Source organism: Cetorhinus maximus, chromosome 9 (genome assembly GCF_964194155.1).
Source record: "Cetorhinus maximus chromosome 9, sCetMax3.hap1.1, whole genome shotgun sequence".
NCBI lineage: Eukaryota > Metazoa > Chordata > Chondrichthyes > Lamniformes > Cetorhinidae > Cetorhinus > Cetorhinus maximus.
In genome coordinates this window covers 38976174-38997021 of record NC_135887.1, presented here as the reverse complement: position 1 = coordinate 38997021, position 20848 = coordinate 38976174, and the positions used below count along the sequence as shown (strand labels likewise).

The 20848-nt window shown below is 44.7% G+C and overlaps 1 protein-coding gene across 2 annotated transcripts in view; it reads left to right on the top strand.

Moving 5' to 3' along the window:
- Nucleotides 1–20848, top strand: part of LOC144684193 (thyroid peroxidase-like) — a 39969-nt gene that overhangs the window by 9830 nt on the left and 9291 nt on the right. The window contains exons 1-4 of one of the 2 annotated variants that reach the window (XM_078547841.1): nt 7746–8520; nt 12215–12607; nt 13476–13638; nt 15420–15678. In XM_078547841.1, coding sequence (XP_078403967.1) covers nt 12555–12607; nt 13476–13638; nt 15420–15678 — 475 coding nt within the window. In that variant the 5' untranslated portion in view covers nt 7746–8520; nt 12215–12554. Of the gene's footprint in view, nt 1–7739; nt 8521–12214; nt 12905–13475; nt 13639–15419; nt 15679–20848 lie in introns of those variants that run through there. The other variant, XR_013577443.1, reaches the window with a different exon arrangement.

The following is a 20848-nucleotide window of genomic DNA, read 5'->3' as shown; positions in this document are numbered from 1 at the left end:
AGGTAACATTCTGCCACACAAATGCCAGGCAATGACCATCTCCAAAGAGAGAATTTAACCATCTCCCTTTGACTTTCAATGGCAATACCCTCAGTGAATTCCCCCACCATCAAAATCCTGGGGGATACCATTGACCAGAAGCTTAATTGGACCAACCACATAAATAATGTAGCTACAAGAGCAGGTCAGAGGCTGGTAATTTTACAGTGGGTAACTCACTTCCTAGTTCCCCAAAGCCTGTCCACTATCTACAAGGCACAAGTCTGCATTGTGATGGAATACCCTCCACTTGTCTGGATAGGTGCAGCTCCATCAACACTCAACTTCAGCATCATTCAGGGAAAACCAGCCCATTTGATCGGCACCACCTTAAACATTCACTCCCTCACCACCAGTGCTCAGTGAGCAGAGCACTATCTTGTACCATCTACAAGATGCACTGCAGAACTTACCAAGGTTCCTTTGAAAGACCCCTTCCAAACCTGCAACCACTGTCACCTAGAGGGAAGCAGATACATGAGGACACCACTTTCTGCAAGTTCCTCTCTAGGTCACAAATCATTCTGACTTGGTTCCCTCGCTGTCACTAGGTCAAAATCCTGGAGCTTCCTTCTTAACAGCATTGTGAATGTACATATACTGCATGGACTGCAGCGGTTCAAGAAGGTGTCTTACCATCACCTTCTTAAGGGCAATTATGGGTGGCCAATAAATGCTGGCCTGGCCAGCAATGCTCACATGCTCTGCACGTATAAAAATCTGTTTATGGCGAAGACATCTGGAATGTTTGAAGTGATATGTTGCTGACTAATTATCTGGGATTCTGTCACCTCTTATTTATTGGTAAAGAAGGGAGTTTTTAATCACCATAACAGGAATTGTTTCAGGAAATAAATGGCTTTACCGCTTCTTGCCAAAGGCATTGTGTTCGTGATCTCGGCATTTCTGAATGCTTGCAGCTGAGCCTGTGGACATTGTCAAATGTGAGCTGAAACACAGCTAAAGCACTGCAGTTTGAGAGTTATTACTGAATCTGCCTCCATCACCATTTCAGGCAGTGAATTGCAGATTAAGAATCATGTTTCAAAATATGTTCTCTCTGATCATATTGTCAATTAGCTTAAATCTGTGTCCTCTGGTTACTGACCCTCATTTCTGTCACTGTAAACAGTTTCTCCTTACATTGTATTTCTTGCCACCACACAGGAATAGGGAGTCGATGCCACTGCCGTTATAGGTGTCCGTCCATTGGTGCTGCCTCCCGTTCACTGACCGGCTTGTCACCCCTGTGATCGCTGTTCCTTGCTGCCCTGCTCACCACTTTGCTTGGGGAGTGGCGCAGCAAGTGAGGCAGTGAAGGCTCAAAGGTGAGCAAGGCAGCAAGAGCGTGGACAAGAGGGCCAGTGTGTGGAAGGTGAGCGGGGAGGTATGTGGGGCATCAAGCAAGGCGGTGAGTGTGGCAGTGAAGGTTATGTTATGACCCAGCAGATGATGTGTGCCAGGCAGATCAAATCCATGAGGGAAACTTGATCGCACGGTCACAATGATTTTGCAATTTGTATTTTATTTTGAAATGCATGCCCTGAATTCAGTAGTAATAAGTCCACCAAGAATCTGGAGTGTTTTTACAGAACTAAATTAAACATTTATTAACAGAAGAAAAGATTTCAAGCACATAGGTCTACAAATTACTACTATAATAATTCCTAAAACCTCTAAATAATCTGGCTTCCAGTTCCACCCCTGTTAAGGTAACATTAAACAAACAAAAAAAGATTTTAAATAGATTCCAGTCAAATCACCACAATACCCTGGACAGTAGAATGCAAAGTGGCTTTTCCCAGCTTCGGTTTGTATAGACAGCAGCTAAAGCACAACTATTGGAGGTTTTTCACACTTCTGGTAGATCTTACAATACCTTCCTCTGACACATAACCTCAATCCTTTATACATGTTTCTCCCTTTTAATGCAAATTCCATTGTTCCCATATGTCTTTGGAACTTAACTTTTCTCGTACTATAAATCTTTTCATGGTGCTAATACTATCAGTGACCTTTGGGAAAAATAAACACACTGCTTGGCCTAGCTTCTTTGGTTAAGTGTAACATCCTACCAACTCTTTGAAATTCAAACTAACCTGATTTGTCTAAAAAATGCAAATTCTCCTCCACCTTCTAAAACTTAAGCCATTTTTACGTATTTAGCATTTCAAACCCAGCTTCTTTTTATAAGTCAAAGCCTCCAGAGCAGCTGTCTCCAATTCAATTAAAATGCACGCTGCATGCATGCATATTGGGGGAGGTGATGGCGTAGTGGTATTGTCACTGGACTAGTAATCCAGAGACCCAGGGTAATGCTCTGGGGACCCGGGTTCAAATCCCACCACGGCAGATGGTGGAATTTTAATTTTAAAAAAAACCTGGAATTAACAAATCTGGAATTAAAAGTCTAATGGTGATTGTGAAACCATTGTTGATTGTTGTAAAAATCCATAAGACATAAGAGCAGAAATTAGGCCATTTGGCCCATTCAATCATGGCTGATAAGTTTCTCAACCCCATTCTCCCGCCTTCTCCCCGTAACCTTTGATCCATCTGGTTCACTAATGTTCTTTAGGGAAGGAAGTCTGGTGTCCTTATCTGGTCTGCCCTACATGTGACTCCAGACCCACAGCAATGTGGTTGACTCCAAAATGCCCTCTGAAATGGTCTAGCAAGCCACACAGTTGTAACAAACTGCTACAAAGTCACAAAAAATGAATAAAACTGGATGGACCAGCTGGCATCAACCTAGGCACCAGAAATGACAACAACAAACTCAGCCCTGTCGATCCTGCAAAGTCGTCCTTACTAACATCTGGGGGCTAGTGCCAAAATTGGGAGAGCCAGCTCACAGACTAGTCAAGCAACAGCCTGACATAGTCATCCTCACAGAATCATATCTTATAGATAATGTCCCAGACTCCACCATCACCATCCCAGGGTATGTCCTGTCCCAACAGCAGGATAGGCCCAGCAGAGGTGGAAGCACAGTGGCACACAGTCGGAAGGGAGTTGTCCTTTGAGTCCCCAACATCAATTCTGGACCCTATGAAGTCTCATGTCATCAGGTCAAACATGGGTTGGAAACCTCTTGCTGATTGTACCACCCACCCTCAGCTGATGAATCAGTGCCATGTTGAATCCATCCGAATCCATGTTGAACATCACTTAATGGAAGCACTGAAGGTGGCAAGGGCGCAGAATGTACTCTGGATGGGGGACTTCAATGTCCAGCACCGAGAGTGACTCGGTAGCACCACTACTGACCGAGCTGGCTGAGTCCTAAATGACATAGCTACTAGACTGGGCCTGCGGCAGGTGGTGAGGGAACCAACAAGAGGGCAAATCATACTTAACCTCATCATCACCAACCTGCCTGCCACAGATGCATCTGTCCACGACAGTATCGGTAGGAGTGACCACTGCACAGTCATTGTGAAGACGAAGTCCCACCTTCACATTGAGAATACCTTCCATCGTGTTGTGTGGCACTACCACTGTGCTTAATGGGATAGATTTTGAATAGATCTCGCAACTCAAGACTGGGCATCCATGAGGTGCTGTGGGCCATCAGCAGCAGCAGAATTGTACTCAAATAGAATCTGTAACCTCATGGCCCAGTATAGCCCCCACTCTACCATTACCGTCAAGCCAGGGGATCAACCCTGGTTCAATGATGAGTGTAGGAGGGCATGCCAGGAGCAGCATCAGGCACACCTAAAAATGAGTTGTCAACCTGGTGAAGATATAAGACTGGACTACTTGTGTGCCGAAGAGCGTAAACAGCAAATGATAGACAGAGCTAAGCGATCCCAAAATCAGTGGATCAGATCTAAGCTCTGCAGTCCTGCCACATCCAGTTGTGAATGGTGGTGGACAATTAAACAACTCACTGGAGGAGGAGGCTCCACAAATATCCTCGTCCTCAATGATGGAGGAGCCCAACATATCAGTGCAAAAGATAAGGCTGAAGCATTTGCTACAATCTTCAGCCAAAAGTGCCGAGTGGATGATCCCATCTTGGCCCCCTTTGGAGGTCCGCAGCATCACAGATGCCAGCCTACAGCCAATTCGATTCACCCCATGCAATATCCAGAAACAGCTAACGGCACTGGATACTGCAAAGGCTATGGGCCCTGACAATATTCTGGCAATAGTACTGAAGACTTGTGCTTCAGAGCTTGCCGTGCCCTTGGCCAAGCTGTTCCAGTACAGCTACAACAATGGCATCTACCTGGCTATGTGGAAAATTGCCCAGGTATGTCCTGTACACACAAAACAGGACAAATCCAACCCAGCCAATTACCACCCCATCAGTCTACTCTCCATCATCAGTAAAGTAATGGAAGGTGTCATCAACAATGCTATCAAGCAGCACTTGCTTAGCAATGACCTGCTCACTGATGCCCAGTTTGTGTTCCACCAGGGCCACTCGACTCCTGACATCATTACAGCCTTGGTTCAAACATGGACAAAAGAGCTGAACTCCCGAGGTGAGGTGAGAGTGAGTGCCCTTGACATCAAGGGAGCATTTGACTGAGTGTGGCAGCAAGGAGCCCTAGCAAAACCGGAGTCAATGGGAATCAGGAGGAAAACTCTCTGCTGGTCGGAGTCATACCCAGCACAAAGGAAGATGGCTGTGGTTGTTGGAGGTCAATCATCTCAGCTCCAGGACATCACTGCAGGAGTTCCTCAGGTTTGTGTCCTAGGCCCAACCATCTTCAACTGCTTCATCAATGACCTTCCTTCCATCACAAGGTCAGGAGTGGGGATGTTTGCTGATGATTGCACAATGTTCAGCACCATTCGCGAATCCTCAGATACTGAAGCAGTCCATGTCCAAATGCAGCAAGACCTGGACAATATCCAGGCTTGGGCTGACAAGTGGCAAGTGACATTCGCGCCACACAAGTGTCAGACAATGACCATTTCCAACAAGAAAGAATCCAACCATCGCACCTTGACATTCAATGGCATTACCATCACTGAATCCCCCACTAACAACATCCTGGGGTTACCATTGACCAGAAACTGAACTGGACTAGCCATATAAATACTGTGGCCTCAAGAGCAAGTCAGAGGCTAAGAATCATGCGATGAGTAACTCACCTCCTGACTCCCCAAAGTCTGTCCACCATCTATAAGGCACAAGTCAGGAGTGTCATGGAATACTCCCACTTGCCTGGATGAGTGCAGCTCCCACAACATTGAAGAAACGTGACACCATCCAGGACAAAGCAGCCCTCTTGATTGGCACCACATCCACAAACATTCACTCCCTCCAGCACTGACGCACAGCAGCAGCAGTGTGTACCATCTACAAGATGCACTGCAGGAATTCACCGAGGCTCCTTCAACAGCACCTTCCAAACCCATGACCACTACCAACCAGAAGGACAAGGGCAGCAGATAGATGGGAACACCACCACCTGGAAGTTCCCCTCCAAGTAACTCACCATCCTGACTTGGAAATATATCACTGTTCCTTCACTGTCGCTGGGTCTTAATCCTGGAACTCTCTTCCTAACAGCACTGTAGGTGTACCTACACCACGTGGACAGCAGCGGTTGAAGAAGGCAGCTCACCACCACCTTCTCAAGGGCAACTAGGGATGGGCAATAAATGCTGGCCCAGCCAGCGAAGCCCACATCCCGTGAATGAATTTTAAAAAAACACACACACGCACAGAAACGAACCAAACCCCAATATTAACCTACTTCTACAATAAATCACAATATTATGAGAATTATTATACTTCTGTAACAGGTTAAGAGTGGGGTAGTAACTAGCAGGCATCCAAAGCACTATTCTTTGATGCAGGCAGGTACCTGCAGCATCACTGGCAGTGACGTCATAGGCACCTTGACTGCATGCCCAGTGAATGCATCCCCTGCAATTACTGTGGCAACAAATGTAACCTTCTCCTTATTTATTCAAACAAATCCATTCATGATTTTGAACATTTCTATTAAATCCCTCTTTAAACTTCTCTGACCTAAGGAGAACAACTCCTGGGCCCCTAGTGTCTCTACAGAACTGAACCATCACAACCCATATGCCATTCTAGTAAATTTCTGCATCCTTTCTAAGGCCTTAACATACTTCCTAAATGTGATGCCCAGAATTAAACATAAAACTCAAGCCAAGGCCTAATAAGTGATTTCTAAAAGTTCAGCGTAACTTTCTCACCTTTTTGTACATGTATACCCCCAGCACCCTTATTTCTGCACCCTTTTTAAAAATTGTACAAGCTCCATAAATGCAGCACTCCCTCAATACTGCAGTGGATTGTCAGCTTTGCATTATTTGATCAAGTATGTGCTGTGGGATTGGAGCCCATAGCCTTCTGTCCCACAGGAAGAGTGCTGCCCCCTGAGTCACGGCTAATGCTAGGTAGCATTTGAGGAAACTTCCTGCTTCAGCCAGAGGTGTAAACCATAAAGTGTGCAGTCAAAGGCAGGGTGTGTAATGAAGGGGCAATCTAATGGTGACCCATCCATCATTTGCATTTCAAGTCCTACCGTTTGGAGAAGGAAGGTTTATAACAGACAGTGGTTAAGAGCAGGAGGCTGTGTATGAATGTTTGGCTAAGAGCCCAGACAGCAATCAGAATACTAGAACAGCTGTTCCCCAAAGGACACATTGTTTGATTGACAGCTCAGGCTCTCTGATCTCTGCATCAACTTCACAATGTTTGTTGACACACGTTAAGTGGTTTCCAAGGTTTGTGGTTTTTGAAACTCCAAAGGGTCTGGATGATTGACACACTTGTTAGCTTGCAGTCCAGACCTTTTTTTTTCAAGCATAGGAGAAGGTTATCAATGGATTACATTTTTTCGAAGCTTTGTTTTAAATATATGCCACTATAAATTATAATTTTATTGATTCTATAAGTCTAGAGTGGGTCAATGGGCATGGAAGTACCAGAGCTTGGCATAGGGGACATGACAGGCCTGAGGGGGTGGGTTGAAGAGCAGAGCTTGGCAGAGAGAGCCTGAGGGGGTGAGTGGGAAGGCATGAGGCAGCATGGATGGGGCATGGGGTGTGGTTGGAGGGTGATGGGAGTGTGAGGTGAGGGCAAGATGGCCTTTGTGCTTTTTTTTTTACTGGGCCAAAGCCTCACAGCTTTTTAAACAGCCCACCTCCACACCAGGCAGCCCCTGTGGCTGCTTCTGCACTCCTTTCCGGGTCAGCTAGCCCAATTCTAGCTCGCACCCGGCCCCCAGCAATGAAGATCCTGCCTTTGCAGGCAATTTCTCCTGAGGTGGGCCAGCCAAGCTGAGAATTCTCCCCACTCCCCCTACCCTCCTCAAGGATGAAAATCCAGGCCTATGTTACTGGTCTAGTAATCCAGAAAACATGAGTTTAAATTCCGCCCTGATAGTTTGGAAATATAAGAAAAAAGTGTAACAACCCAGTTAGTTCATTAATGTCCTTGAGGGAAAGAAACCTGCTGTCCTTGAGAAAAGATTTGAATTTATATTGTGCGTTTCATGACTTCAGAATGGCCCACGACGACAAATAGCAACCCACTCAGTTAATTGTATCAAACTGCTACAATGTAGAAGGCCATTATCACCTCCTTGAGGAGAATTAGTAATGCCCACATCTCAATGTATAAGAAAAGGAAGCTAATGTTTGTCAGTGATGAGATTTCTTACACGTCAGCATTAAAAGAAATTCTGTTCCTTCCTCAGGTCCGAGTTGTGTCTAACAAGATTGTGAGGATGCTCAATAATAGTATCCCCTTGGACTTCCAATACTCTCAATTTCTTATGCAATGGGGCCAGTGGATTGATCATGATCTACGTTTAACTGTTTTGTCTGGAAATGGCGTTGACTGCACCCAGACTTGTTCCAGAGAAGCCCCATGCTTCCCTAAGAGGTGTCAGCATTCGAGAAAACACATCTGTGCTCTGCTTAATTCACTCACTGTCAACTTCAAATACTTGGTCAGGTGCAGCATGGCTTGGATTTAGAGTAATGGTCTCACTGCGGTATGCTGACCAATCAAATGCCTTCATTTAGGTTTAGTGAATCTAGAAGTGTTTTAATGCAAAAAAAATACAGACCTGGTGAGGTGGCAGTTGGAATCTGTGCCTTGTGCAAATCACGCACAACATGGCAAGGTCAACCCATACATGGTGTGATGCTGCACACAATGTACGATGAACTGAGAATGCACCTGAATCAAGGCCAATTGTCTGCTTCCAGGCACACTTACAGGGGCAACAGGCTGATCTTGCCTTGCCATAGAAATGACTGGAGCAAAGCTGACTGACTCTATTCCAATATCCAGTTTGGGATTCTGTTGCAGGGTGTCAGTCTTGCAAACAAGGGCTGTGCCTTTTCAAGTTGAGACAGATCCACCAGTAAAGGGAAATACCAGCTAGAGAAGACTGGATGAAGATGTCTGTGCATAAATCCTCAGAGCTGATGAGGAAGGAAGGAGTGGAGTGGCCTCTGGCAGATTTCAAGGTAAATATGTCTCACTTTACTTAATTTTTACAACTGCACCTGACATTACTGCCTCGCTTTTAATTGGAGGCAGGGTCAGTGGAGGGCAAGTGACAAACTCACATGCCATGACCCAGTGAGATTTAGCTCCAGGGCCGCATTTCCATATTCAGCCTTAGACTCCCGCCCAAGTCTGGCAGGAATCGTTACCTGGCTATTGTAATAAAAATGGAAATGTGGCTTAAAAATGATGAGAACTTGGCGCTTAGCATTCAAGGATATAAAGGGAAGGGAAAAAGGAAGGTGGGATAGCAGCACTGATTAGGGAAGACATTGTAGAGTTGGAAAGGGAGCATGTTCCTGAAGGAATGCATCACAATTTACCCCAGCCACTGTTTTACCCCCTATCTGAAATGTTCCCACCAAACTGGGAAAGTTAAAATCAAGCCCAGTAGTTCTGCTTCTCCCCTGTCATCATCCTCAAGCAAGACCTACCACAGCATCAAAATGCTCCTTACCAAAGTCACAAATGGCATTCTGTGTGATTGCGACAAAATTAATCGATGGACCATACACTTTTAACGCACATTCATGCCTAAATTTAGAAATCCCAAAGGACATGACCTCCCCGAAGGGCACCTGACCTCCCTCAAGGACCTTAGCATGCACATTTCACACAGGCAGCTGCCCATAGAAATCAACAGCTGCCTCCTCACATGTGATGTTGGTGTGAAATGTGTCTGAAACACGATGTGCACAGATTAGGCCTGGTAGGTGCAGGTCTGAACCTCGTGGATTTATTTGGATAGCCCGAGTATCCTCCTGGAGAGGTGAGGTACCCCTTTGGATATGGTCCGGGACACCTTTGGGGGGGGTCAGCTGTCCTTGAGGGAGGTCAGGTGCCCTTTGGGGAGGTCAAGTGTCCTTTGGGATTTCTAAATTTAGGCATGAATGTGCATTAAAAGTGCATAATCCATAGATTATTTTTGTCACAACCACACAGAATGCTATTTGTGACTTTGGTAAGGAGCATTTTGATACTGTGGTAGGTCATTTCCTTCGGGATTTCTAAATTTAGGCATGAATGTGCGTTAAAAGTGTATGGTCCATCGATTAATTTTGTCGCAATCTCACAGAATGCCATTTGTGACTTTGGTAAGGAGCATTTTGATACTGTGGTAGACCCTTTGTATCCTTGAATACTAAGCGCCAAGTTCTCATCATTTTTAAGCCACATTTCCATTTTTGCCACATCATGTTCCAACATGGCTATTTTGTGCATGTAACTCACCAATCTTTTTCACCACACTTTGTCAATTTATATACATGCATTTTAAATCTCTCTTTGTATTCCTCGTAGTCCTTCTTAGTCCATTCCAAATTAGTATGGTACTACTTCCTTCTCTAGCGCTATCCAACATGCTCTCTCCTTTATGCATCCTATTCCTCTTTTCTACGTTGATATGCTAGTGCCCACACCTCTGCCAATTTAGCTTAAACCAGTCCCAATCAAACTAGTGAATCTTTAGTTGAGGTCATTGGTCCCAGTTCTGTTGAGGTGCAACCTGTTCCTTCAGAATGGGTGCCTCCTGCAACAGAATTGGTCCCAATGCCCTAAGAATCTGAAGCCAGTTCTCCTGCACCACGCCTCAAGCCACACATTGATCCTCCCTGTCTTCCTATTTTTACCCTCACCAGTGTGTAATATTGGGAGTAATCCAGAGATAACAAACTTCGAGGTCCTACTGTTTAACTTCCTCCTGAAAGCCTAACCATAGGATCTTAATTCCTGTCCTCCTTTTGTCATTTGTACTGACATGTACCACAATTTCTGTCTCATTCCCTTCCCCCACAGAATATTCTGCACTCTCTCTGTGACATCTTTTACCCTGGCACTATGGAGGCAATATACCATGCAGGACTCACAAAGACAGTTACAGAAATGCCTGTCTGTTGCCCTAACTATAGAATCTCCTAATGGCTGCATTTCTACACTTCTTTCCTTCCTGTGCAGGTCCTTGCCTATTGGCACCATGGTCTGGACTGCACTCCTTCAAGGTGCCGTCATTCCCAGCAGTCAGCAATGCTGAGAACCAGTTTGACAATTGCACACAAGCCCGATGACTCCTGCACTTTCTGCCTCTTCCCTCTCTTCTACTTCCCATCTCTACCCTGAGCTCTCACTTCCAGTGGGGTGATCACCTCCTGGGAATGTACGATCCAGGAAACTCTCAGCCCCCTTGATGCTCCGTAGTGACTCCTGCTGCCCCTCATGATAAGAAACCCTGAGCATGACCTCAAGCAGCTGGAGACACTTCTTACACATATGGTTCCCCCAAGACACATGAAATATCCTGAAGTTCCCATATGGAGCAGGGATTGCAAGCAACAAGTCTCAGCTGTCCATCCAGAAAGGTAGAGGGGTGACGGATGAAATTTAATTTATAAGTAATATATTTTGGGAGCAAAACAATGACATCAAAGGTAGTGGATGAACAAGAACCCAGGGTAATTGTGATTACAGGTTGATAAATCCTTTAAAAAGTCAAGGCGCTTTATAAATAGATGCATAGAGTAGAAGAACAAAGCATGCTATTTTTTTCCAATTTATTCTTTGGTTGTAGGTGTCACTGGCATGTCCAGCATTTATTGTTCAACACTAGTGCCCTGGTGAAGGTCGTAGTGGGTGCTCTTCTAAAACTACTGCTGTCAGTGTGGTGAAGGGATTACAATGCTGTTAGGTAGGGAGTTCCAGGATATTGATCCAGTGATGATGTATGTCCAAGTTGGAATAGTTTGTAAATTGGAATGGAACAGTGAGGTGATGGTGTTCACACGGACCTGCTGCCCTTTTCCTTCTAAGTGGTGTAAATCATGGATTTGAGAGGGAACAGCAATGCTGAGTTGCTGCAATACATCTTGCAGATCATACACACTGCAGCCACAATATGCTGATGATGAAGGGTGCAGGTATTTTAAGGTGGTGGATGGGGTGCCAATCAATAGACTGCTTTTTCGAGGATAGTGCTGAGCTCCTTGACTGTTGCTGGTGCTGCACCCTGAAATGTGAAGAATATTCCATCACACCCCTGACTTGTGCCTTGGAGGTTATGAGAAGCTTTGGCACGTCAGGCAGTGAGACACTCCCTGTATAATACTCAACCTATGATCAGCCCTAGTAGCTACAGCATTTATTTAATTAGGGATGTTGATGGAGGGCACTCAACAATGGATGTTTAGCATGGGGACATGAACTGCTTCATTAATTCAAAAATTGCAAATGGAGCTGAACACGGCAATCATCAGTACACAGCCCCACTTCTGACCTTATCATGGAGAGCATGTCGTTGAAGAAGCAGCTGAAGATAGTTGGGCCTATAAAGTTGTCTTGCAGACTGTGGATTATAGAAAGGATATTGAAAGGACATTAAAGGCATGTAGAATGTACTGTGTTCACTATGGTAATATCAGGAATGAGAAACATTAATTAGCAGGAAAAACTCAAGAATCGTGAGTTTCAAGTTCTTAGGTCCAGAAACTAAGTGATTAGAGGATACCTACAAAGGAGGGATACAAAACGTAATGAAAATGTTACCATATTTCTATATAGGAAAGTACAATAACAATAATTGCATTTAAAAATGAGAGTTAACCTGATTAATTAAATAAATTCTGAGTAATAATTTCTATCATTATCTACCCAATTTACTTACAGGTTCCGTCAAATGATCGTAGGATTACAGACCCCAATGAATGTCTGTCTTTCTTTCATTCTGCTCCTGCATTGGTCACTCACCAGGCGGCTAAAATATTTGCAGATCTTTGTGAACGGTTAAACGATATAACATCCTTCATCGATGCCAGCATGGTGTATGGCAGTACCAAAGCAATGGCAAACAACCTGAGAGGCTGAACAAACGATGTGGGCCTGTTAATTGTGAATGATGTTTTCAGGGACAATGGACTGGAACACTTACCACTTCTGAACATGTCGGTGAACCCTTGTGCACAAAATAACTGTCATACAGCTGATAAAACACTGGCCAAAGTTGCAGATGAGAACTAATTTTGCTCCATGTACTGAACTTTGGAGTAGCTTAACCAGACAGTAAGAGAGGCTTTAAATGTATTTCAACATAGAACTATGCTTTAAAGCAGCTTACTCTTAACTCAGCTAAGGGAAGGAATTTCCAATTAGACATAAGCAGAAAATGCTGGAAATGCACAACAAGCAAGCGAAAAGGCATGTTTCAGGGACAGAACCCTACCACACCCATACCCCAATCTTCATCAATTTGAGCCTGCTGTTGTCTACATATTTGAAATATCAGAACCTGCTATTTCTCTTTTCAGATGCTGACTGAACTGTTGCATTATTTGTTTTATTACAGCTTTTCAAATATTTACAGTTTTTCCTTTTGTATTGTAACACACATCCTCTCCAACCCAAAGACTGCTTACTTCCACAGCATTGCTTGTACCTGCCCCTATCTCAGCTCTCCTATCACTGAAAGCTCATCCTTTTACCACCTCCCAGACTCGCTTACTCCAGCACTCGATCAGTTCCTCTACCTGTATCTTCAATCTGTCTTCCAATTTATTCCTCTTCATTCTGAAGGTTTGATTTTTCTGTGTATTTTCCCCATGCTAATGCAATTAATACACTTTGGCTGCCTTATTGAGATGATCTATCTATAATTGGTATCAGTTGTCATCTGTTTCTAGTTCTCAAACAATCTGTTCACAGACCATGAAGCTGATTAACTCGTTGTAGCAGAAGTTAGCATTCGTTACTCTCGACTTATGATTTTCTTTCTTGCCTCCTCCCTCTGTTTTCTTCAGTCCTACAAAATCATTCACTACACAGTTCCCGGTCCCGATGAGGGATTCTACAGCTAAGCCTTAACGACTATTTTGTCACCTCAGATGCTGGTGAACCGCCTGAATATTTTCAGCATTTTCCAATTTTATTTCAGGTTTCGAGAATGTATCACCTCTTTTAACCACACAGGTGACATTCATGCAAATGAGCATATCAGAGTAAGTGTGATGTATATGTTATTCCTACGCAAACACAATCGCTTAGTGAGAGAGCTGAAGAAACTGACACACTGGAATGGAGAAACAATCTACCAGGAGGTGAGGAAAATCATGGGAGCAGTTCACCAGGTGGACAAAAATGTGACTCACAAGCCTACAATAATACCTTCACTCAGCTGTTTGCCATGTGTGTGCCTGCATGTGTGTACTCATTTACTTGTACATGCATGTGGCGAGTGCGCATACACGCATGTGATTGTGCACCTCTGCACAGTTAACATGTGATGTTTGTAGTTTGCATTACCCACCTTACAGAACATGATCAGTAATTGTCAAGACTTCAGGAAGTTGCTTTGTTAAAGATGAATGGTTTGAATCTGGCTATGTGTATGGACTTCAGTGTTCCTCTAAGGGGACAAAAGCAATGGAGAAAGCGCAGTGTAGATTCAACCAAATAGTTGCCAAGGATGAGTGATTATAATAATGGAAAGAGACTTAAGGGGATTAATGATTAATTCCCCTCTCATTAGCAGGTGGAAGGTGTCCAATGTCCATTCATAGGAATCTGTTGCTAGCCATGAAGATTTCCTCATAGGACCCTAATTATGCAAGCAAAGCAGGTTTGGATCAGTATTGTCGCTCCTGATTGGTTTGCTGCCACTAACAGGAAGAAAAATTCAGTTCTGGTTCAGCCTTTAAAATGCTGGACTCATGTAAAGGGCCACACCACTTTCTAACCTCAGTGCTAACTCCACCACCTGAAGAACGGCCGCTGCACAGTGCGGGAGGAGGTCCTGTGATCTTACAGAGGTGGTTGAGGTAAAACCAGGCACTGGTGCCGATATACATTTTCCACCGCTTGTTTCACCTTTGCTCACCTTCCCACCTATCATACTTTCTCTCTCAATACCTGGTATAAACACAAGGCTTTCTATTATACTGCTCCAAACCCATCCTGCATAGTAAATTGGGGAGAGTTGCAGCAGGTTAGCAGCAGAGTTACATTGGCAGTGTATCTGCTCCATCACTAACCCACCAACGAGAAGAGAATTCAGCACAATGCCTTGCCATTGTTTAATAAAGTCCTACAGTAAATGCAATGATTATTGCCAAAGTTACTATTAAATATAAACAAACCTGTTGGACTATTATCATGCAGAAGATCAGGATTGCTTTAAGCAGGCAGTGGGCATGTTTTTGTGCCCTGCTATCCTCACTTACACCACTGCCACTTTTTATAGTAGCGTATTTGTCATGTTCAGTATCCCAACACATCTACTGCAAAGGCTGAATTTTCTTCTCCAGTAAAATCTCAACTTTAAAAGATAGATTGCTGCTTCTACCCTGTTAACACAACACCATCCCCATTGGGAGCAAGTGAGATTCCCTGCAGCAATACAAAGGCAAAAATGGTTGTTTCCCAACAGACAGACACACACAGAGCTGTGGAACATTTCATAACTTTCAAATCTCTGATTGCTTTGTACTTTTGAGGAGAAGTTTTCTAAATTAGAAGACATACTGATCTGGGTATATCAATACCAAGTTACAATAACTATTATTTTCTGATTATTGCCTGACTATAGATAGTGACTTAGGTCTAGTGGTAAAACGAGAATAGCTACGTTCAGCAATCTTGTTTAAAATCCTCATTCCACATGTTGATCTGAATTTGAACACAAACCTTAAAATTGGAGGATAATTAGCTGCTACAGTGTGCTTCTTAATTCCTTAATGTCAAAAGATATCTCTTTCCCTTTGTGTTATACTTAATCCCCAAGGTAAAAAATACAATGCTCTGACATCAATCCTTGTGATGTTATTGTTTCTTTTAAATATTAATTCACTCAGTGAGTCCGTCTCTCACTCTTCTTCAACAGATAATAACTTACAATGACTACCTACCCAAAATAATTGACTCAAAAGCAATGGTGAAATTTCTGCCTAAGTACAAAGGATATGATAGTTCCATCGATCCAAGCATTAAGGATGCTTTTGCCACTGCATCCTTCAGATTTGGACATGCCAATGTTCATGAAATTGCACCATGTTTGAATGAAAGTTACCAGGAACATCCTGAATTTCCCAATCTGCAGCTGCGTCATTCCTTCTTCATTCCAAGAACATTGATAAAGCAAGGTAGGTCATACACTGTAGTGTGACTGAGTCAGGCAATCATATACTGAATGGTTTAATCATCTTGATACGCTATTGTTATCATATCTGTTACAGCCATGTGAATAGGGGTTAAAATTGACTCCCCTAATTTACCACTCCCGGTCTGGCTGTAACAAGGTTTTGTTGTGAATTTAGCGAGGAAGTGCACTGTCAATAGTGCAGGAGTCCTACTATGTACGCTTTCAGAACATAAGAACTTAATCAGACAGGTTTTCTGAATTTAAATCAAAGAATGAGATATGTTTATTGACCCTACTTCCCGAATTTAAAAAAAAGAGCTAAGTAAAGCATAACCCTTTTCACACGCCACACACATTCCCTAGGCCTCACACACGGACACCAGTACAGATGGTAGAATAAGAGGTTAGACTTCAAGAATGAGGAGGAGCAAGGCCATATATACAACAATAACAATTTGCATTTATATAGTACCTTTAACACAGTAAGAATATCCCATTTCCCAGGCACATTCTCAAATAAAACTGAGGGCGGAATCATCCGCTCCCATTGGCAGTAGGCATGCTCGGTGGCGTGAGCAGACAATATGGCAGGAACACCAAAAATTGGTTACACGACATCATGAAATCAGTTTGTAATTATCTGCTCCACCCATCAATGGTGGGGGCTGCATTTCCCACCGCCGCACATCAGAAACTGCATTGTAATACACCTACATTGTAAAGCCCAGTCTGCCGGAATCATCCACCCTTGCTGGATCATCCGAGCACGTCGGCATTTCACAACAGGACATAAGAGGCATGCACCTGGCGATCTGCACTTCGCGCGGGACTTTGAGGCTTGTTTGTCTACCTTGCTTCAGGCAGCACTCGCGGTCATCAGCGCCAGGCTTCACAGGCAGCGCCACATCAATTTTATGGGGGCTCACAGGCAGGTCTCTACTTACGAGGTCAGCCATAAGGCGGGGGTGGCTTTTCAACAGCTGCAGGGCTTTGGTTTGCTTGGGGAAGAGGGAGAAGTGACCTCAGGCAAGGGAAGAGTTTGCAGGGCTAGGGCATTACCGGGGAAAGTGGGTATCCTGGGGTGTGTGTTGGAATACACAAGAGGGTGAGGGCTGAGAAGGCAGTCTCCAGAGGAGATGAGACCAGATGGAAATGTGAGGGTGTGTGTGAGAGAGTGGGTAGTGATGTACCTTGAGCTGCAGTGAGTGAGATGTGTAATGGGCTTGTGAGTGAGATCAGAGTGATGAGATGGTTGCCCTACTCGGGCTGCATGGATGAGATCATTCATCCTCTTTCCGCACTGGATGGCCAACCTCTTCTGTGCAGTGTTGGCACTGAGCACCTCTGCCACCAACTCCCAAGTTGGAGTAGTGACACTGATGGACGTCCTGTGGCCAGAGCGGGGTAGAGGGCCTCACGGTGGGCTCCAATGGTGTCCAGAAGGTGTCCCAGGGATGTGTCACTGAATCGAGTGGCTGCACTCTTCTTGGCTTTTGGGACCATGTCTTCACCGGTGCCCTCCTGGGCTAGAAGCAGAGGTGTGTATGCGGCTGCACTTTAAATATGGCGCCTGGCGTGAGGAAGTGGAGAGGTGACGGCGTGATGGGCATGTTTCCTGGGAATGCATGATTGATGAGACGAGATTGGGACGATGTGGTGTGAAAACCCGCCATTGCGGCCAATGGGTAAAGCGTCCTTTTTTCTGCCCGCTATCACACTTAGTATAAATCTAGGACGATTCTGTCCATAATGTCAAATCACATGACGACATATTAGGATAGCTGGCCAGCTGCTTGGTCATAGAGGTAGATTTCAAGGAGCACCATAAAAGAGGAGCGTGAAATAGAAAGGTGGAGAGACTTAGAGAGAGAACTTGGGGCTCAGGCACCTGAAGGCACAGCTAGCAATGTTGGGTTCAGTAAAATTGGGGATCTGCAACAGGCCAGAATTGGAAGATTGTTAAGAACTCAGAAATGTAGGACTGGAGGAGGTTCCTGAGATTGGGAGGAGTGAGGCCATGGAGGGATTCTCTGGGTCCCGACAACATTCCAACTGAAAATTTATGTTCCAGAATTAGCCATGTCCTTAGCCAAGCTGTTCTAGTACAGCTGCAACACTGGCATATACCCAACAACGTGGCAAATTGCCCAAGTGGACAAATCCAATTCACCCAATTACCACCCAATCAGTCTAATCTCAATCATCAGCAAAGTGATGTCATTGGCAGTGCTATCAAATCATTCACCAATTATATGCTCACCAAATCTCAGTTTGGGTTTTGCCAGGACCCTTCAGCTCCAGATCTTATTAGAGCCTTGGTCCAAACATGGAAAAAAAAAAGTGAATTCCAGAGCTGAAGTGAGAGTGACTGCCCTTGACATCAAGGCAGGATTTAACGGAGTGTGGTATCATGGTGCACTAGCAAAAGTGAAGTCAGTTGAAATAAGGCTAGCACGTCTTCCAGCTATTCTCCAGCTCTTAAATGCAGTTGGTTCTTAAAGGGAAGCTGCATGGGATAACAAAAGGCTGGTGCAGATTGATATTGGTGCAAATCTGAGCAAAAGCATGGAGCACCAGGCCAGGGAGCCAGCTCCCGGGTTCACAGATAGGAGAAAATAGCCAAACTGGGCAGAAGAAGGGAGGCCATGTTTCCACAGGGGTCCAGGAGGTATTCAAGGTAAACCCTCTGCAATCAATACCTGGAACCTGGCACCAAGAACATTTAAGCAATGTCGAAAGAAGTTTAATGACCTCATGCTTATAGTTAAGGTCAATGACTGCATCTTCACATCACATCTCATATCTACCAAACCACCATCCTCTCACACTACTCAATGTACCACACACTCATCAATCCAGCAGAATTCACTAGCACTTAGGTCTCACGCATAACATTCAGATATTCCACCTAAACCTCATACACCATCCAATGATAACAGCCTGACCCCCACCTCTCATTGCTTCCCCATCCTTCCAGCTATTCAGCTACGGCAGGCACATCATCCAAACAAAGTGCAACACAATCGCTGACATTCTGTGCCCTGCTTTGGGGCCCACACAAATCCATCCACTCAGCCTGATGGAAGAGATGATGCTCAGAATCATGGACCTGGCTGCAATGAGCCCATGGCATCGGCATCACTGTTTCCATAGAGGGCGATGGTTAGGTTACTGCCTTATGCCTCTCGTGAACTCCCTCACCCTCACCCTGATATCTGATATGAAGTGAAAGCTGTAGATGGTGTGACCGTGGACCTCCTGCTTTCCCCTCACTCCCATCCCTCACCCCAACCCTCCCGTTCTATTTTTTTTGTTTTCAGCCACTGCAAATCCAGGAGGAAGAGGGAGAGCCATCACACACTCGATCTGACAGTCATAGACACCAGCTCAGACACTGGCACTGCATGAATTTCACAGGCTCATAAATAGTCGGATTGTCACGTGGTGAGACACCTGGCAGAAGCGTCATGCAACCAGGGCAACTAGGCAAGGGACCGGGGAGGGTATTTCGTGTGCCAGCTCCCCAGAAAATGAGGACACAGCTGACTTCTTCTACAGGGACTCACATGAGGAATTGGGTGGAGTGTCCTGCCCCATCTGCTTATTGGGGATTAATAAGCTGTCCAGGCAGCAGAACAGTTGAGTCAGAATGCTGATGATTTACTCCACAACATTCCCTGGTAGCAGAATAGCTCTCACTGTACGTACACTGTTGGATGGTGGAGGGAAGTGTAGAGCCCTTGTTCCCAGGCTGCCAGCCGCTTGTTTGTCATGGTGCTTTGGATATGGTGAAAATGGCTGAGTGATGCAAGCTGAAAGCTGCTGCCAGGATTGTGGGCATTCACCGAGATGACCCTCTGTGCATGATTACACACAAACTGCATATTAAGGGTGTGGTACCACTTACTGTTCTTGTACATCTCCCTATTAATATGTGGTACCCACAGAGTCGATGACTACCTGCACCATTGGAAATCCCACTACTCAGCAAAGCCACATACCCGTCCCTGCTGCTTCCCTCTGTGGTAATGGATGAATGGGACTTGGGTCAAGTTAGGATATGGGAAGTAGAGTTTTGGATGCGCTGAAGTTTATGGAGGGTGAAAGATAGGAGGCTGGCCAGGAGAGCATTGAAATAGTCAAATTTGGAGTAACAAAGGTATGGATGAAGGCTTCATTAGCAGTTAAACTGAGGGTGGAGTTCATAATCTCCATGACCTTCAAGTCATCCAAACACATGCTGCCTGCATCCTTTTCCAGTCAACCATAATTCCAGTCCTCATTTACTTATATTAGCTCTTGGTTCCCCTGTGCCTAAAATGTTAATCTCAGCATTCTCATTTTTTAAAATCCTTTTATGGGCCTCAACCCTCTCTGCCTTGCTCCACTTCCTCCTCATCTACCTTCCCCCACAACTTCATGATTCCCCACGTGCAACACCAGAGACCAATTAATGGCCTTAAAAAAGTGGACAGGATTTCAATAAAGGGCATTTTTTTACTATGTTTAGGTGGAATTGATCTGCTTCTTTGGGGATTAATGAGTTTTCCAAACAAACTGATAAAGCAGTATATGATTATGGTGGAAGACTTACGTGATTGTATGTTTGAAAATATTAGTCGCATCGCTGAGGGCCTGGTTTCGTTGAACACACAATGAGGCCGGGACCATGGACTTCAAGCTAATGGATTAATGGATAATACTCAGCAATGTTTGATGTGATCCAGTTTTAGTGTCATTATATTTTATCTGTGGGACCAAGTTAACCAAAACTGAGGGAAGTGGAGAGACACAGCAAAGGGTAAGGCCATGACAGAAATCCATGAATTTAGTCAGTCCTAACCTCCAGAAGAGTTCATTCTTCTGTGATGATTTTCCCTCTAATTTTGTGCTGGCTGTATTTGATTAGCTCAATAGGCAGCCAAAGACTTGACTGACCTCTGATCGTCCTCGAGATTTCCATGGCAGGGATTGGCTATTTGAGCTGCCAATTAATTCTGCTGCTATCCTCCTAGATGAGAGTCCTCTGGTCTGCAGGGAGGGATTTCAGCAAAAATTCCTGCTCTTAACTGCCGGGAGGGAGGGAAGTGGAGTTAAAAGGCTTTGGGAAGCCTGTGGGAGGTGGAGGAGCTCAAGAAGAATTGTCAAGTTCAGGTTGGCAAGAGAAGGAG